Genomic DNA, 20078 nt, shown 5'->3' on the forward strand with positions numbered 1-20078 from the left:
CTATGGTTAACATTTCATCTGTGTTTAGCTTTCATCTGTTCAAATTTATAAAGAGCCACTGACGTCTGAGATAACTTACTAGGAACATCTCCATGGAAACAGGATCCTTGTTTCTTGAGATTTTGCATCCACTCCCTCTGTTTGTTCTTCACCTGGAGTCAAATCCTGATTGTTACATCACAGTTGTCTCCACAGCATCCATATTATGTGAAATTACAAACAAAGGATTTGTACTCCATAACAGAATAACTAGCAAAAGGTGAACTTTTAAGGAACAAAAATCCTCTTTGCTTGCAGGAGAGTGAGAGCGAAAGAGAGAATGAATACTAGGAGATACAAGCATAACTGTGTGTTACTATCTAAAATTATCTCTTGGAGTTGATTTTTAAAATTTACTTGTCTAGGAAATGGGAATGTTTGACCTTAGGTCTCCAGCTCAAATCCAGGTCAGGTTGGTAGTAAGCAGAAGTTTTTGCCATTTTATGAATAGTCAGTGGCTGTTGTGAAATGATATGATGATGTATATCCCATTCCCAGTGCAAATATAAGCATCCCTGACCTTTCAGACTAATTACCAGAGTTAGCATTAATTGATTCCAATGTTGGTATTTATGGGGGGGAAACAAAGATTGAATAATATTGAGCTTTTTTTCACCCTCGTGTGTAGTCCGGGACATTGACAGGAAACTGTGTGTGGAAGCTTATACTGCCACTACATGTATCCATACCAGGAGTGGGCAATAATTTTTGAAGGGGGGGCCACTTCACAAATTTTGGAAGAGGCCGCGGACTGACCCCTAAAGGGGCAGGGCCTTGGGTGGAAGGGGAGGGGTTGAGAGCTACCCTACTGGGAGCTTTGCTTGGCCTGGAGTCCCTCTCCTCCCCCCGCTTCCGGCAATGGAAGAAGCATGGAGCAGATGGGGAGGATGCTTGGGGCTAGGCTCCTCCCAGAATTGTCTGGGGTGGAGGCTTAGAATTCACATAACACAGCTCGCAGCCACCTGGCAGACACAAGCCCTTTGAACAGAAGCAATTGAAAGAGCTCGTGTCTCCTGGGCAGCTCCCAGGCAACAGGCCGGTGGGACCCAGAGCTGCGAGCCCTTTCAGTTGCTTCTGTTTAAAGGGCTTGCACCTGCCATGTTGTTGTCAGGCAAAGCAGCCACCCAACAGGCACGAGCCCTTTTAATAGCAGTTGAAAGGGCTCCCGCGTCTCCAGCTCCCTAGCAACGCACTAGAGGTGCCAGGAACTGTGAGCCCTTTAAACTGTTTCTATTTAAAGGGCTCTTGTGTTCCCTGTGACTGTCGGGCAACATGTTGCCCAACAGGTGTGGGGAAGGCACGAGCCCTTTAAATTGAAGAAGTTAAAAGGGCTCATAGCTTCAGTGCCACTAGCGTGTTGCTAGGGAGCCAAAGACACAAGCACTTTCAACTGCTTATATTTAAAGGTCTCTCGCGCCTTCCCTGGGGCTGCTAGGCAAGGTGCAGGTGTGACACGAGCCCTTTAAATAGAAGCAGTTAAAAAGGCTCGCATGTCTCTGGCTCCCAGGCAACGGGCTAGGGGGCAAGGCCTGGAACTGCCTTGGGGGCTGGATCAAAGCCCAAGGCGGGCCACATCCAGCCTGCTGAGAAACTTTTGCCCACCCCTGGTCCATACCATTGGGGGATACATCGAGGATTTCATCTGTCACCAGTGCTGAATTCACTAAAAGGAGAAAATAATCTCTCTTAATATTTTCAGGTTTGTTCTGATAGTTATTGTATTGTAATTCATGGTAGAGTCTCATTAGGGATTTTGCACATCTTTATAAAGAGACAGCAGTCTTTGCTACGCTGCATTTGAAATTGTTACCCTTAGTGTAGGGTTAAGGATGTTAACTAACGAGTAATTTACTAGTTGATGGAATTTCCATCAACTAGTCAATAGGCACTTCCACATTCCTCCTTTGAAATGTACAAGAGCCACGGCATTTCAAAGTGGCAGCACCACACTTTGAAGTACCCTCTCTTTCTCCCCTCCCCTCTCCCCTCCCCTCTCCCCCCCCCCCCCCCGCTGCCTTTATCTGATAGAGGCAGCAATGGGGGGGAATCGATTAGTCGACTTGACTATCCAATAAGCACTGGCTTATCAGATAGTCAACTAGTCATTAACATCCTTGGGGGGGGGGAAGAGGGTTCTTTTAAAAAAAAATCTGAGTAACTAGCCTATTGGATGTGACTTTCTTTTGATTCAGGCCAGAAGCATCGATTTTGAAACTGAGAAGCACTTCATGCCAGCAAAGCAAACTCTGCTTGGGTGTCTAGAAAGCATTGCATTTGAGCCCCGTGTGTTGTCTGTTAAACTCTTCTAGCAGATTAGAATAGCAGGGAGCTGTAGTTAGGCTATATACCTTAGAACGCTTTAAATTAGTACTTTTTTTAACCATTATGCTATTTTCTGGCAATCTGAGGACATGAAGTCATAACTGCCTTGTTGAAATATTGGCTGAATAACACCAGGTATTTGGAAGTGGTGTCAAAAGTTTGATCAGGAATGGGGTAGCAGCATAGATTATGATACCTGCAGATGTAGCTGAACCCCCTAAGGAGAGTGCACTGCTGTTTTGTAAAATGGAAATATGGGGCACTAGGAAATCCCTAAGGAGAAGGCTGGAGCTCCAAAGTGTGCATTGCCTTGTTGATTTTAGTGTGCCGTCTTCTGTAGTCACAGTACTTACGGTTCCAGGGGCTGTTGATCTCTTAACAATGATAATGTCACTCTTAGAAACAAACTTGATCTGTTCTAATGTCTAAAAATGTGAAGTCATAACACCGTTTCTTAGATTAGTGAAGTTTCACATTTACAGTGTGAGAGCAGGTGTAAGAGCGGTAGGAGTGATCCTGCTACAAGCATGATGCCAAAGAATAAAATTCGATCACTAGATTTGGGGTTGGAAATAATCACAACACACATGAACACCAACTTTTTTCTGCTCCTGATATTGTAGGGACTTAGAATAAACACTTTCCTCAGAAGCAAGAAGCAGGGATAATATACCAAGATAAGATGAGTGTATCTGATTTTCCTGTCTTTGTATTTTAAGGGTTTGAGCCCATAAAGCCAGGAGAGATTTGTGTGTTTGCTCTGACATTTAGTCCTTATGCAACAATAATGAGTATGGGGAAATTTGGGCTTGGAATATTGATTGCTGAAAGGACAAGTATCACTCAGGTCTCTTGATAACTAAATTTAATAAAATATCCTGAAACCCCTGTATCCCCCCAAAAACCCAAATAGTAATTATAGAAAAGATCTCTGAATATAATGTATACCTGAATCAAATTGCTGTTTGTCTTCTCTTTTAGATTGTTTACTAAACGAAGAGAATTTCTCAGTGAGGTGCCCCAAGCACAAGGTAAGAAACTTCTTCACCAGCTAGGTGCATTCAGTGATGCCCTCTGCTGGGCTTTATCTACATTTGTTTTACTAAAGTAATTGTATACCCAGATAACATGTTTTAGAAGGAAGAGACACTTTTAAATGAAGCCTTATGGGTGAGTGGTTCTGTGGGGATGCATTTTTGGGGACAAGAATACAGATTATTTAAGAAGATCTGTGAAGCTTACTATTTGTCTTTAAGGTTTGCTGTCTAGACCTTCAGATAATTTTTATGAAACCAGCTTTATTTCCCATCTCTTATGGTATAGTCAACATGCTGCTTCTTTTTGGGTGCTATGTTGCAAACTTTTTGGTGAAAATTCTTTCTAGGATTTACCAAGGGATGCAAGAAGGAAGGAAAAATATCCCATGGAAAAGCTTTTAATCTGCTCTTGGAAGCAAGAACCTGCCAAAGATAGAAGCAGTTTGTCATAGTTCAGCATCAGTTACCAGGTTGACTACAGTTGCTCAGCTGATTCTACTTCTCTCACATCCTCAATACAAATGACTGAAGCATCAGTCTGTGTAACTGGTGGCTCATAGAAATCTATTTAAAATGTGTGAGAGTATAAACAGCACAATATGTAATTTAGATTGGAGGAGTGTGTGTGTGGTAGGGAGGATTCTGTTAGGACCTGCAAGACTGATTCTGAGAATTCAGGTACTTGTCAGCAGCTCTCATCTGCTGTGTCTTGGATTATTAGAGTGACATCTGGTGGCTTCTGGTATTTTTACAAGGTTGTTTTGTAAGATAAAATCTTTATAAAGGGGAAAAGTATATTGAACATGTGTTTTTACCATAACAAGATATTTTTATGTATTTACGTTCCCCCCCCGCACCCCACCCTTTTAAAAAAAGTAATGGTGGTTAGTTTTTTTTTTTTTTTGGTGGCTTGTTCTTTGTTTAAAAATTCAGATCCTGTCTAGCCTGGAAGACACTAAAACTTTGGTTCTCAACTTGTAAGCAGTGAACAACCTCACTTTTTCTTATCCTTTTATTTAAAAAAATAGTTCTAGTCGTTATAGTTACAGAGAGAACCTCAAAAATGGAGAACCAAGCATAAACCAATGCACTAATTAATGCCTGCCTCACTCTACAGCAAAAGTATCAACTGTCCCCAACAGCTGGATGAAACTGGTCATCTTTTTTCGGACACTTTTTTCTAGTGTGATTGTGAAGAATCCATAACACAAGATTTCATGTTTTTGCTCTTATAGGGTTAAAAAATTAAAAATAAAATAAACTTTTAAAGTTTTTCAGAATTCAGTTCTTGTACATAGGTTGGGTTGGCAGTGCTTATTACAGATTGAAGCTTTCTAGTCCGGAACTTTTGAGATTTGACTGGTTCTGAATGGGAGATTTTTCTGGTCTGTGGGAGGTCAATATTGTCTAGCAGCATTACCAACACTTCCACTGCTTTTGGGGCTATTAGAGGACATTTAGGGGTAAATTAGAGCTAAATAATGGCACAGAACACTGAGAGCTAGGACTGGTGGCTATAAACAAACTTTATAGGACCGCGGGAAACTTGGCCACACCCATGTTAAGTGGACATCCGGCTACCTAAAATCATTCCAGACAATGGATGTTCCTAGACAAGATAGTTCTGGATTAGAGAGGTTCAACCTGTAGTATTTGCAATGATGGTCCCAAACTATTTGCAACCTGTAGTATTTGCAATGATGGTCCCAAACTATCATAGGAAAGCCATTAAAACACAGCAGCCTTTTGACTAGAATACAGGCTATTGTATCAGCGGTTTGAATATCGTTCCTTCAAATCCTACCAGTGAACTGAACTGAGGATAACAGTAGAGTGCTTAATAGAGCTGTAAAAGTATGACACTTACAAACAGTAAGCCCAGTGCAAATCTATTTTATGGAAGAAATTGGCATTCATCATCTGCAGCCTCTCTTGCATGCTGAAGTCTGGTCATAGTAAAATTTTGAGTGACTCGTTTGAGCTCGAGAGAATGGAAGGGTTTTCCTTGCTTGAATATGGCTCTGCTCTTGCTGAATGCTTCATTGATCAGCATTAGTGTGCTCCAAATCCTCCTGGCAAAAATTACGTGGGTTCTCAGCCTGGGATCATGACCACTTTATCCTTCCAATATTATAAATGCTGAGGGGGGCCAAGTGGCTAGTGATGGTTGTGGGGTAATCCTGATATGAAGAAAAAGGGTCTTGAGGTGGACATGTTTGATAATCGCTGTTAAAAAAAATTGTGGCTTTGCAAGAGAGCCAGAAGGGTGAAATTGAGGAACTGAGAGAGAAAAGGACTTTTAGTTACACTGTTCAAAGCTCTTTGCTTTTTGTTAATGCCTATTTTAAGTTTAGTAGCTAATTAACACCAGACATTCCATCTCTTTAATTGAGGTTTGATATCTAACTTTATAAATCCTCTGAGCTATCAGTGGTTGCTTCATCAGAGCCAGGGATGGTCACGTTCAACTTTGCTTTTAGGGCGGAATAAAAGTGGTGGAGGAGAGAATGTCAGGCTTCTTGTATACACCATAAAAGGGCAACTGCTTGATGTTTAAGAAGTCTGTTGGAAATCACCTTTAAAAGGTTTTATTGAGATTTTTCCTTTTTCTTGTTAAATTATATGTATTTTAAGTGTAAAACAAAACTCTCCATTCTTGCTTAATGACAACTCTTGTCATGGGGAAAATCCTGCCTAAAAATCTGTATTCTCATTCCAGTGTACTGACTTTTCTTTCTCTCTTTCATTCTCTGTCTCATTCCCCCTTCCCTGTCTCTTGCTCTCTCTCTCTCTCTCTCTCTCTCTCATATATCTCCCTGCTCCTCCTCCTTTTGGCTTGGTTCATCAGCCCCTCCTTCCTTGCTCTCTTCCCTCCTTGCAGAACAAGATGGTGAAAGGCAGTCTCAGCACAGAGCAGTCGGAACGGGGGTGAGGGGGGAAGTGTGCTCCTGGGAATGGAAATAAAAGCAAGCACAGGTGAGTTGGGGGGAGGACTTCCAGTTCCCCCCATATGTCCTCTCTCAACTTCTGTGGACTAAGTTGGGACAGTTTATACAATGCAGAGGTTATATAACTGAGATTGCTTTGATATTTGTTCCTCCGTTCTCCTCAGGCTAGTGATTTCATTTTTGTATTCCTTTAGCAATTCCTTCTGTTTGCAGGTGAAGGGCAAAGCTTAATAATCGCCCTTTTCTATTGTTGCTGGATTTCACCCACCTCACAGTTCAGTACCACAAACATCAACTCATAATTTTACCTCTTCCATGTGTGTTGGAATCTGGCAGAAATCTTTTCTTAATTTAATGGAACTTAAATAGTGAACTTCCAAAAACCAACAAAAAAAACCCCCAAAACAAAAACCACCCTCCACCTCACGTAGGTGTAGAATTGCTACCTTCTTAAAGTTTGTAATTGGGAATAAATTAGTATTATATATAGTACTTGCAGTTTTGTAACATGGATGTTGCCAGCTAAGAATTTAATTGCATTAATGTTTCAAGATCATTAAAATCTTGCAAGCCTCTTGATTTTAGGATGCAAGATATCTTTGCTAAAATTGGGGCAGTAGGTAATCCTTACAATGGATCTGTTACATTGCCCCCTAGACCAAGCACTTTCCTGCCTATCAAACAGACTGGAGCTAAAGTAGGAAGAGTTGTTTCTGTGGCCACAGTCTCATGAATCCCGTGTATATTGGTATTTACTTTCTTACTTTGTTGATTACAAAGTAAGTCATTGAAAATGCAAAGTCATTGAGAAATGCACCTCTCCTCATTCCCTAGCTCTGCATAATATACATTTATGTTAATCGTGGGTGTGTGAAAAATTCAAATTTCTGAGGGAGTAGTTATACCAACCTAACTCCCCCCCTCTCACTCACCCCTCCCCTCCCCCCGGTAGAAGAGCGCTGTGTTGACGAGAGAGCTTCACCTGCAGATATAGCTACCGTTTCAGAGGTGGAATTAACTATGCTGGTGGGAAACTTCCTTATTGGTAGGGCCCTACCAAATTTATGGTCCATTATGTTAATTTTCACAGTTATAGGGTTTAAAAAAATAAAATTACACAATGTCAGCTATTTAAATCTGAAAGTCCACAGTGTTTTAGTTGTAGGGGTCCTGACTCAAAAGGGAGTTGTTTGGGGGGGGAGGGGGTGTTAAATGGTTACTATGTGAGGGTTACAGCACTGCTACCCTTACTTCTGTGCTACTGTTTGTGGCAGCACTGCCTTCAGAGGTGGGTGGCCAGAGAGCGGCAGCTGCTGGCCAGAAGCCTAGCTCTGATGGCAGAGCCACTGCCACCAGCAGTGCAGATATAAGGATGGCAATACTGCAACCCTCTCCCCATGACCTTGTGAGCCTCCCAACTCTCTTTTGGGTCAGGACCCTCAATTTGAGAAACACTGGTTTCCCCTGTGAAATGTGTGTAATATAGGTTAAAGCACATAAGACTAGATTTCATGTTCTGTTATGTGTTTGTCATGGCTGTGAATTTGGTCGGGCCCTACCTATCAAGGAGCATCTTCACTAACATGCTAGCAACTGCACCATTGTAGCGCTATATAGAAGTCAAGCTATAAATTAAATGAATTTGCAATCTCAGATTCCTATTGGAGCAAGTGTCCCCAGTCACCTCCTCTCCCCCCCTCCCTCCTCCCAGTTGGCACTATCTGTCCCTTTTTCCTGACTCTGCAGGCGAGGGCAGTAGAAGAGCAATCCTATCTAACAAAAGCTGTTTTTCCCCCTTTTGACTCCCTTCTCTTTCCAGCCAATTCTTCTTTGTCTTGCCTTAAAACCTTCCTTAATTTTCTTTAGTCGCATTACTCTATGTTTTGTGGTATTTTATATGCAGGAATTGAGACTCAATAAATCATTAGTATTCTTTTATATGTGCAACAGCAGCAAACAGCTAGTATTAGAACTCTGCAGTGTGGCTGTTGGCTTGGTTTAGCTCTTCTGTGATTTTTAGTACTCCTGCTTTCTTAGAGTTTGGTTAAAGCAAAATAGCCATTCAAACACAATTAACCATTAGTTTTATCAGTTTTTCTTAAAAATCTTCAAGATTTTTCTAATTAAACTTTGTTTCGGTGTTCTGTAAAGTGTAAATGATGGTGTGACTGAAAAATAATTGAATAATGGTCTGGCAAGGAGTGTTGCTAGTGTCTTTTGCAGCTCTGTAAACTGGAGCAGATGTGGAGCCGGCTTCTTTATGATAATCAGGATGGGCTGTTTAAATTACTGATTCTAATCATGTTTTAAATCAGAAACCAGAAAACCTTGCTTAAAATAATAGATTGTAATCTTGTTTTGCATTCATACTCTTTAGTTGTTTTGTTAAAGAGCGGTTGATACTCACTGGCAGGCAACCAATTAAAAAAAATGCTGATTTGCAACTATATAACCTTTACATTAAAATTGGTGCTTCTTTTTCTGAACCAGGTAGATACACTGTATCTGTACACATTTATGCTTGCAGTTCTATAGCTTAACTTGCATGTATTGAGATTCTTAATTCTTACAGATTATGAAGTTAGAAAATGGTTGATTGATGTTTTTTCTTATTTATTCAGTTTTTTTTACTTATTTGTGTTAAGCTTTATTTAGGTGGAAATTAACATTCAATTTGAAAAGCATTTTAAATGTATTAAGTAGAACTGTGGTCACCAACCGGTAGATCGCGATCTACCAGTCGATCTCAGGGGCTCTAAGAGTCGTTCTTGAGCCCTCTCTGAACTGCGTGCCTGCGCAGTACATTTAAATTTGATTTCCTCATTTGAGGAGCAGCTACTCACTGAGCAACAATACAGGTGAGTAGCTGCGAGGAATGGTGGGAGCTGGGAGGCCAGGAGGGCTGAAACACCCCGGCCAGCTGGGTGTGGCTTTCAGCTGAAAGAGGCTGCCCTGCGCTCCAGCTGATCGGGCGGCTTCTCCTCTGTACCTGCCCACGTGGAGAGTGGGGCACCCTGGCTGAGCGCCATGGCCAAATGGCCATGGCGCTCAGCCAGGGTGTACAACGCTCCGTGGGCAGGCGCACAGGAGAAGCCGCCTGATCAGCTGGAGCGCAGTTCAGCCTCCTCTGGGGGCTGAACGCCACAGCCAGCTGGCCAAGAAGCTTCCCCTCTGCACCAGCCCACGTGGAGCATGGTGCACCTTGGCTGAGTGCCATGGCCAGCAGGCGGGGCAGCCACTTCTCTTCGTTCCAGGGAGGCTGTGCCTAGCACAGCTGGAGCTAGGCGCAGCCTCCCTGGGCTAAGCGCAGGGCAGCCAGGCTGGAGCGAAGAGAAGCCACTTCTCTTTGCTCCAGCCCGGCGGGAGCACAGGACGGAGGCTTTCCTCCATGGCTGGTGTAGGGACCTCCCTGCCCCCAACCTTGTTCCCTCTTCCCTGCCCCAAACCTGTCTCCCACCCTCCTGTTCCCTCTCCCTTACCCTCCCCACCCCCCTGCAGAAACCAGCTCCCTCTGGCCCCCTGGCCTCCTACTGCCGAAACCTGTCCCCCTGCCTTCCCCACTACAGAAACCTGTCCCCCCCAGCACCCTGTCTCCTGCTGCAGAAACCTGTCCTTCTGGCACCCTGCCCCCACTGGGCCCTGTTCCCTGCCCCAGAACCCACTAGCACCCCTCCCCAGTACTGTGTCCCCTGCTCCCGAATGACTTTTCTATGGGTCAGTGACTCCTGACTCAAGGCAGGTTTCCTGCCATTCTCATAAATAAAGACAATGCAGAAACTTTTTGTGTTTAACATAGTATTTTATTTAAAAATGGAACCTGGCCAACAAACCCACAATTGGGGCCAAACCCCCATCTGGCCACAACCACTCCTGCATTCCTCCTTCCCTAGACCTTAGATCTGAGTCTATCAAACACTGGAACCCCCTGCCCTGAGCCCCTCACATACCCCAACCCAAATTCCTGCACCCTCACATCCACAAACCTGTGGCTTGCTTAGTACGGCAACACTGCCTGGCCTGGAGCCCCTCCCCGAGCCAGTGTCCCCTTCTCCACCTCCTTCTGAATCCAGATTTCCTCCCAGAGCTTGCACCTCTCACCCCTTCCCACACCCAAATCCCTCATTCCCACCCCATAGTCTACACATCCTGTCTCAACCCAGCGAGGGTCCTGGAGATATCCCAGAAAAACTCTTGTGCATCTAGGATTGCATTTGTTCTTCCGCTTTTTTAGTGGAAGAGCAAACATGCTCTTTCGGTCACCCCTATTCCTCTTTCCTCAAGGAATAAAGGGGCTTCCAAAAGAAGGGTTTTTTTTCCTGACATTTGGTCCAGTCTAGACAGGCCAAATGTTGGAAAAACCTCTTCCTACAAAAGAATTATGTTTTTTAAAAAAAAGCAGCAGTATAAGGATTGGGGATAGCAAGTGATGAAGAAGAGGAGAATAGAGAGGGCGGGGCTTCAAGGAAGGGGCGGGGCGGTAGATCTGGGCTTGGTCTGTCATTTAAAAAGTGATCTTGGGTGTAAAAAGGTTGGAGACCACTGAAGTAGAACCACCTTAAATGTGCTTGTTACTTAAGGGAAAAGATTTATTTAAAATGTATAAAACATGTTTTAGATGCAAATGATTGCATCTAAATTTATTAAAAGGAAGTATTGTTTGTAGTGAGTGGACTGAATAGATTGTTTGTGGTCACTGTGTCATTCGGGATTTTAAAACTAGATCACATTCTCTCACACCTAGTTCTTATTTGTATATTGAAGTGGAAGACAGTCTTTCCTACTTTTTCAATTCCTACTTGATTACTTAGTTTTGAATTAACTAGTAATTGAAAGTTGATGTGATGAAGATATTCTCTCTGTATTTGAAGAAGTGGTTCCTGCATACAACCATTGTTCAGCATTACAGGAAAATCTAGTTTCAGCTGCTTAGCTCGTCATGGCTACCAGTTCAGTGGTGTGATTTTTTTCTTTAAAAAAACTGAACACGTACCACTTAATACCATTTTTTAATTCAATTTATTTTAACAGACTTTAGGCCTTAATGTCGTCTGTCAGTTTCAAATTTAATTTTAAATGTCTCTCTTAAAAGTAAAACCTGTATTTAACTTTAATTTTTTTAAATCTGTGTTTTTAAATTATTTTTTTAATCTAGTCTGATAACTGTTAGATTTTTGTAAAAGTTCACTGTAGACCTCTGGAGTCAATGAAAATTAATGTGCTCTTAATTTTTTTTTCATGTGGGATTTTTAATTTCAGGTTCCTTAAATTGTAGTCTGTTCTAAGAGGAAAGTAACTACATAGTTTTTTGTTGTTAACTCTCTTTCACAGGGCAGTGTAGTCTGTTTCATGTCTGATCCATTTTAAGTTCTACATGTCAGATACCTGCCATCTTAGCTTTATAAAGTGCTTTTGTACAGCTGTGATATTCAAAGTATTATTAATAATACTCACTGTATTCTGTTCCTACCCTCCTTCTAGAAGTTACCCCAATAAAGAAGCAGTAGATCTAGGACATTTGCCCTTGCTTGTGACAAGCCCTCTTAGGTGAGGGGGAGAATTACGTTGTAAGAGAGGGGGGGGAAAGGACTCTTTGGACAACTTCTTCCCCCTCCCAACTCTACCTCTCCCCTCCCCCAACATTGTTTTGCTCAATGTGGGAAGTTGTAGGCATGCCTCTCAACAGTCCAATCTGCCAATGTGAAAAAATATGCCATCACAGTGTATGACAGATAACATCAGTGTTCTGTTGTATGCCACACCTTAAACAAGCATTTGGTATAACATACAACAATACAAAGGTGTTCCATTTTTAGAGCCAGGTACATGTGGGGTCCCTTTCCAGATTTCTGGTGGATTCAGGAGAGGGGACTCTGCTTAAACTATTCATGGGACACCAGGATGAGGGCCAGAAGTGATCCCTGCCCAGACTAGGGATGTAAAAGGTTAACTTCAATGGGTGAGGTTTACTGGTTCCAGTTAACCGGTAGAGGCTGGATTAGCTCCCTGCCTGCTACTGGGAGGGGACTGTTCCAGCCCCATGGAGCCTGCCAGAGTAGCCACTGTCTGTGGTGGGCCTGTACCCCTACCGCCCCCCTGCAGATTACATGCTGGCTCCTCAGGAGTTCTAAAGCTTCCCTAGGACCAGTGCTAGCAGCAGCCCTTTCTGGGCTACTGGGCAGGCATCACTGTAGGCTCTGCAGCATAAAACTTACATAAGCTTTATACTGCAGAGCCCGCAGCGCCTGTAACCACTATGATTTTAGTGGTTACATGGATACATTTTGACATCCCCAAATTGAATTTATGCAGCATCCCTACATAATTAATGAGGACCCCAAATGTATGCAGTCTCCCATACCCCAGTCAAGCCCATTCACACACAGTGCTGATTTGCCATCCTCTTCTGTCCCTCCCAAGAGGCAGCTGTTGGTGGTGATCTTCATTCTCTCTCTCTCCCTCCTTCCCCCATTATTCTCCTCTCAAAGCAGTATAGAGAGGCCAGTGAGCTAACGACTGAAGCTGCTCAGGAGGAGCCAGTGTTAGATTTTAAATAGGAGAGGAAGGAAGGAGCAGATAGGCCTAGCGCTAGATGTTGCTCACAGGAGGGAACAGGGAACATATCAAGCTTTTGAGCTGCAGGGGATGGTGCTTTCTTCCCTTCCCGTGTAAGCCCAGCAACGCCCTCTCCTATGTGAATACTAGTGTAGACGCAGGGGCCGCTCCTCTCCTTCCCTCATAGGCCTCTAAAGGAGCAGGGAGTCCCGAGGTGTAGCTTGAGAAGCAGCTCCTTTGACTACCAGCCAGCAGCCAGTATCCTGCAAACTACCACCTGATAGACTGAGCATTGGGCTGGAGAGCCTGAAGTAGCTCTAGTGTAGGAGAGTTCGTAATGCAGTAATAGTCAGAACTCTGGTTGTAGGGCTGCAGCCTTTGCTGGTTGCCTGGTTTCAGGGACTTTCCAAGTGGCTCAGTCCACCTCTCACTGTATTCATGTGTGTGTGTGTCGTGGTCTTGTCAACCAGTACTGTCTTCTCAGGACCTTAAGTGCTTCTATCCTCACGGGTATTTTTGTAGGAGGAGTGGCAATAAATTCTCTCTCCCTGTTTGGGTATTAGTTTTGGGAAGTGGTAGGTTTATAGCAGCAGTTCTCAACCAGGGGTCCATGGCCCCTTGTGGGGGGGCTGCGAGCAGGTTTCAGGGAGTCTTCCAAAATAACCCAGAGAGCAGGGCCTGCATTAGACTTGCTGGAGCCCAAGGGAGAAAGCTGAATCCAGAGCACCATTGTTTAGAGAAGAAGTCAAAGCCCAAGCCCCACTTCCCTGGGCTGAAGATGAAGCCTGATCAATGTAGCTTTTGCAGGGCCCCCTGTGGCATAAGACTCTGGGTAATTGCTGTGCTTGCTACCCTCTAACGCCTGCTCTGGTGTTTAATGTACTTAAAAACAGATACGGCACAGGTGGGCCATGGAATTTTTATAGCATGTTGGGGGTGTGGGGTCTCAGAAGGAAAACCTTTGGTTTATAGTACATTGCTGTCATTCCTATTTTTCTGAAAGTGGAGATTCCTTCCTGTCGGGCCCAGGAAGCTCTAACTTGAGGGTGCAAGGTAGAGCCTGATGATGCAATAAGCCCACTTCTGTGTGAGAATTGTTAAATAACTTCTACTTGTATCCCATGGACTAGGGCTTCCTTCCTCTCAAAGCTATAGGGATCTGCCACTTAAATAAACAACGCCAGTAAATTTATCTGACCAGTTTTTGGCCAAAGAAAAGAGGGAGATTATTTAAAGCCATCTTTATGCTCCTTGGAGTCAGTTTAGCTCTTAGGAGAAATAAAAGCAGCTAGTCTAATAGCCTGCTAGAGCTGTTCGCTGGCCCGGTGCAACTGGAGCTAGATGCTCCCTCAGCACATTCTTCCCCACTCCCAGCATGCTCCCTTATGTGAGCCTGGAAAGGGGGGAGACATGCAGGTTATAGTAAGCCTGCAAAGGATTCTCTTTCGTGGCTTTGATCTCAAGATGCTTTGTTGGGACATCTGTACGGCCACTGTGTACTGAATAAAAGCCCAATGTGGAAATGTGGAGTACTATGGGTTGAGGCATCCTCAAAACTATGACACGGATTTGAGAGGAGAGGGGATAAAACCATAGCAGAGAGGAAAGGGGGATACAATCACAAGTACAGGCAGTCCCCGAGTTACGCGGGTCCGACTTATGTCGGATCCGCACTTATGAACGGGGCTTTCTCGCCCCGGAGCTCGCAGGCAGCGGGACCGCCCAGAGCGCAGCGGTCCCGCCACCTCGACCTCCGGGGCGAGAAAAGCTGCTCCGGGTGCCCCTGGTCTGCTGGGGACCGTCTCCAGCAGACCAGGGACACCGGGAGCAAAGCCGGGGAGGCTTTGCTCTGGCAAAGCCTCAGAGGCGCGGCACCCCGCCACCGCTGCGGCTTTGCTCCCGGTGTCCCTGGTCTGCTGGGGGGGGGGGCGCAGCTAGTGCACGCCCCCCCCCACTCCCAGCAGACCAGGCTTTTGTTGTGGACCCTGGGGTAGAGCAGCTGGGGTGCTGCCGGGTTGGTCCTGCAGGGACCTACCTGGCAGCCCAGCTGTTCTGTCCCAGGCTCGAGATTCAGCCGCTGTTGAAACTGATCAGTGGCTGATTCCAGGAAGCTGGGGGCAGAGCAATTCTGCCTCCAGCTTCCTGTAGTCAGCCCCTGGTCAGTTTCAGCAGCAGCGGCTGAATCTGGAGCCAGTTCCGACTTACATACAAATTCAACTTAAGAACAAACCTATAGTCCCTATCTTGTACGTAACCTGGGGACTGCCTGTATATGAATGCTGTGCCTGAGTCTGGGTGTCACATTTCTCCCCACCGCTTCTCCTCTCCCACATACGTCTGTTATAGAGATACTGGTGTCTCTCTCCACCCCTTTTTAGTAGAGAATGTTTTATGGATTGGTTCCTCTAATTTGGCCCCACAACCCTCCTGCCCTCAACCACACTATACTTGTAAGTTTGAATAAATGTGATAGGCATGAATAGTTTAGGGAAACTGTCTTCTCACGGTTGGGCAGCCATCCGTCCTGTTGCTGCTTTTGTAAAGTTCCATGCTAGAATGGAAGGAATGATCCAGAATACTAGAGTGCAGGCTGTTGGGGTGCTTTGAATTTTTTCTTTGTTGGCTTCTTTCTTTTTGCTCCCAGTAAGGGAAAAAGAAGCCTGCACTCTAGTATTCTGGATCAAGCGCAAGAATGGTAGCGGATTGTGTCTTTCTGCTGTTGCTCTTCCTGAGCAGTTTGCCCCTAGAACTTTTGCATCAATGCCAGATATGGAGAGTGTGATGTGTGAGTGTGCCTGGTGCTTGGGATTTTTCCAGGAACAGGGAGGGATTTTATATATGGTGAGCTGTTCTTCCCTGAGTCAGTGCCTAATTCTCTGGATTGCTTCCAAGCATGGGCAAGCCATAGTTGTACAGAAGCCAGAGGCAGCAGCATGGGCTTGCTTACTCTTTCAGCAAGGGCTCACACTTGCATAGTAATATACCAACAAGGGCTGCCTGAGCTGTTATTTCTAGGAATTCCTCTCTCTCCTTCAGTGATACTTCCTCTGTAGAACAGTCTGTAATTTTTTGCATATTGCCTCCTGTCTTTTTGATTGCCCTTATCCTTGTATTGCTGCATGTGAGAATTTTAGCAATAAACTAGTACATATCACAGCCATTTGAGAGTCCTGGAATTGTAATTTTCAGCAGGTGGTGTATTTTGTGTATGCACCTTTAATGCTATTAATTGCGGTATACATATTCAGCACACGTTTTTTGTTTTTGAATTCAGCTCAAAAACATTTAAGCTCATTTAAGAGGAGGGAAAGGATATACAGGAAAAGCTGTGTCATCCGGCCTTGTACCAATCAGAAAGCTCTATAAACTAGCATTTCTTAATCTTCATAGAAAGTCTGGTGTCTAATCTGGTTGCTGTGGGGCTAGTGGGCTTTCCTGGAAGTGGCAATATGTCCCTGCTGCTCCTACATGGAGGAACGGCCAGAAGGGGTTCTGAGTGCAGGAGATGGCACAGGCTCTTGGATGGAGTTTGGATGCATGAGGGGGCTTGGCAGGGATTTGAGGCATGGAAAGGATGTGGGGGTGCTCATCTTGGGCAGCAACCTGCCAAGTGGCAACCTGTCTCTGCTGCTCCTGGGAGAGGCATGGCTAGGCATGTCTCAGTGCTGCCTCCACCTGCAAGTGCCACTGCTACATCTCCCATTGGCCACAATTCCCAACTAATGGGTTACGGGGAGCTGTGGAGCCAGCAGGGGGATGAGGGAGAGGGCAGAGACAGCAGAGGTGTGGCTAGACAACTCTGAGTAGGACCAGCAGGGATTGTTCACTGCTGGTGGGGAGCCACCCGTGTGAATAGTCCCTGGATCTGGCACCTCAAAACCACTCCTGCACCCCAGCCTCCTGCCTGGGCTCCCTCCCGCACCTAAATTCCCTCAATCTTAGTTAACCAGCATTTTTCGGTACTGGCATACCCTCACTCAACTTGCTGGATAAAAAAAGCTTTTACTGTGTGAGTGTTAATTCTTCCAAAATTAACTAAATCTTGCTGTACTTGCAAAATAACTAAATCTGGGTCTCAGGAAGGAATACAGCATTTAACGCTTTCAAGTTTTCTAAGCAGTGGCAACTTAAGGGAGAGTGAGGTGTTTCTAGAAAAATGAACAGGAATTGTATCTTTAATTTAAACCAACTCCTGTTTTGAGCTACTTCTGTCCCAACTTTACTTAAAAGCCTAGAGTTCTGTATGGGTGTTCTTATCTGTGCAGTTGAAATACTAAACATCCTAAAAAAGGAATGGCCATTCCAGAATGTGAGGTTTTGCCTGAAGACACCCTGAGTCTACTCCTTACACTAATCTTACCCCTGCAGGCTGAAACCTACAACAAGAAAACAGCATAAGGAAATACTAAATTATACACAAAATGTGGCTCATCCTCCCTCTAGTGAGGACTGGTCACATCAGGAAATTAATTACTGGATATAGAACCTGTTAATTCTGTCATTAGTTCCTTCCAGTTCGAGGTTTGTATTGGTTGAAAGTTGTTGCTATCTGATGGCTGGTTGGTGATCTGTCTGTATGAAATGTGTTGAAGTCTCAGTCCAGTTCCTAGTGGGCAGGTGTCACTTCACAGATCCATCATCATACTTGATCCTAATTGGGCCCCTTTGTTGCTATTTTCTGGCAAACAGGCTAAGGATTAATGATCTTCACTGCAGGAAGTGGCTCTGTGTTCTGAGAGATGTGGCATGAAAGGTGGTGGAGGAACCTTATGCTTCCATGTCTAGCAATGTTGTACCTCTTCAGATTAAAGTCTGTGGGGTTATAATCTTACATTTTTCACTGCATAAAATTAGTTGTAAAGAAATAACCAAGATCATGCTTCTGTAAACTTAGCTCTTGGCATTACTGCTACGAAAGGTTGTTGGATAAGCTGCTCTGAAGTCCTAGTGGCTGTTACAAGGAGTAACTAAGTATACTAATACTGCTGTGTTCACTTTGTTTTGCAGGTTAGGCTGTTGAGATAAAAAGCGGTGGACTTTCATGATTGAATGAAATCTCTCCCACTGTGCAGCCCTGCCCCCTGTTGATGTGCCTGCCAATGCCAGCACTTCCTTCATAAATTCTTACATCACACTCAAGATCGATAACATCACAGAATATGACCAAGGAGTCTGAACCAGCTGTTTCCATGGACACAAACTCCATAGTGACAATGGGGAGGGGAGGGAAAAAGAGGAAACAGTGGGGGGAATTAAAGAGGGAGGGGTAAAATTATATATATATATATAAAGATCTATTTTTTAGTCTTGGAAGACTTTGTTTTAAATGAAAGGTGCACTATCCCTTTTTATGCATTTGATTCAATATTAAAACCACAAAGTCACAATTTCTTCTAACTACAGTAAATGTTAAGTCCAGAATCCAAATGAGGCTTCTGAACTAGTTCCCTTTCTGTTGAAAAGGAAGTGGAATTATGTGCTCCATTAATTAGATTTGTCTCCCTCCTCTTCCCCTCCAACTCCCTGAAGAAGAACTCAATTTTTAAAGAAAATAAAACAAAAAATCCTTTTTCGTTACAAAACTGTCTGTGGGGTGGGAAGGAGGGATTGGGTGGCTGCAGGCAATGAGTTTTCGTATGTGTATGTGTAGGGAGTGAGTTTACAATATTTTATTTTCAAGAAACACTATTTATTGTTAATCAAAATAGAAGCTTGAAAACATCTGACTCCTAGGTCATGCGACTTTTGAAGTAAAAAGTAGCTGCTGCTAGCCAAATATACACAGCCCTTATAGAGGTGGATTAGTCTGCACCCATTGGTGGGTGGGGAGAGGGTGTTTCTGCCATTCCTGGCAATGATGTACACCCCTAAATCATTCCAAGAAGGCTGCCATCTATTTTGAAAGCCTGCTGGAGGAAGATGTTCGTTTGTCTGCCAGGATGGGAAGTTGAACAGGAAGTCTGAATGTTGATGGAATCAATGTGTGTCTAAATTGTCCAGGAAAGTTCAGTTAATCCATTTTCAGTGTGTGGGTGGGTTGTTTTGGGTTTTGTGGGTATTTCCCCCAAACGAAGGGAGAATGTCAATTTAATAACCTATACCATATGGTTATTTTTTTGTAAATTGTGTAATTTTTAAGCGTTTGAGGTTTTTTTAAAAAAAACAAACAAATTTTCTCTTGTTAAGGCCTTAAGAAGGGGTTAGTGCATCTTTCAGGGGTCACTCTGCCATGGGAATAAAATAGCTGTTTCACAAACAGTTTTATATAAAAAAAGCTTAAAAAACAAAACAAAAAACTAATAAACTTCATTTTAACCTTGTTTCCTTTTGTTTTGTGAGTGTAACTTGGTTTGCTGAAAGGGAAGGGGAAACATGCTAACTTTCACCCTCTACCTTTTGGGTTGTTTTGTGTCTTGCTTTCACTGATGAGATTTCTTAACCTTCTGGCTGGCCAAGGAGAAGGGAGGCAGTAAAGTTTTTCTTATTGGGATTTATATGGTGCCTAAGGATAGTTAGCCAGTAGGATCACTAGATTCACCAAACTCACAGTTCATTGCAGCAGTATAACGCTAACTGCATGACTTTTCCTTCACTCATAGGATGGTACTATGCTCTAATGATGTCACGTGTCATGGTGCACAGTTGCAGAGGGAGATGGTCAGCCTGACTTTGGATCAAAAATGTTGAGGAGCTGAGGAGGTTCTTTAAAAGATGGGTGTCTGTTTTGCTGTTTGCATTATGGAATGCTCAGCTTAAATGATATTTTAGCTCTGTTGGGTGGGGGGGGGGCAATTTTTTGAACAGAGACACTACAGTCAGGGCCAGATTTCCAGTTTGGCACAGTAGGCATATGCCTAGGAGTTCCTTACCTCTCTCAAACTGTGTGCAACACCAAGGTTAGTGTTCCACCTGCCTACAGCTGAAGATGCTGTGCCTAAGGACACATAAGGTGCTAATTTAGCCTGTTGACATAATTTCTGGAAGTTACTAATGTCTATGGGAAGAAGGGGCATTAGACAAGTCTTCTACTTACCCCATATCCAGTAGCAGGCACTGAAGTCAAGCTCCTATTATTCTACGTATTGTTTGATATCTATAACCAGTGCTGAAAAAAAATGAACTTACTGTGTAATCAGAACAAAATAATTTTCCACGTAGTGCAACTGAGTAAATTATTTCT

At 43.9% G+C, this 20078-nt stretch overlaps 1 protein-coding gene across 10 annotated transcripts in view; it reads left to right on the forward strand.

Moving 5' to 3' along the window:
* The window catches only part of TCF20 (transcription factor 20), a 200032-nt gene extending 180814 nt beyond the window's left edge, over positions 1–19218 (forward strand). For 8 of the 10 annotated variants that reach the window (XM_075935696.2, XM_006120503.5, XM_006120506.5 and 5 more), the window contains 3 exons: positions 3343–3392; positions 6247–6374; positions 17906–19218. In XM_075935696.2, coding sequence (XP_075791811.2) covers positions 3343–3392; positions 6247–6330 — 134 coding nt within the window. In that variant the 3' untranslated portion in view covers positions 6331–6374; positions 17906–19218. The remainder of the gene's footprint in view (positions 1–3342; positions 3393–6246; positions 6375–17905) is intronic. The other 2 variants (XM_075935742.2, XM_075935745.2) reach the window with 2 other exon arrangements.
* Positions 19219–20078: the final 860 nt, after the last annotated feature.

This window comes from Pelodiscus sinensis, chromosome 1, assembly GCF_052426305.1.
Source record: "Pelodiscus sinensis isolate ZL-2025 chromosome 1, ASM5242630v1, whole genome shotgun sequence".
In the NCBI taxonomy this organism is placed as follows: domain Eukaryota; kingdom Metazoa; phylum Chordata; order Testudines; family Trionychidae; genus Pelodiscus; species Pelodiscus sinensis.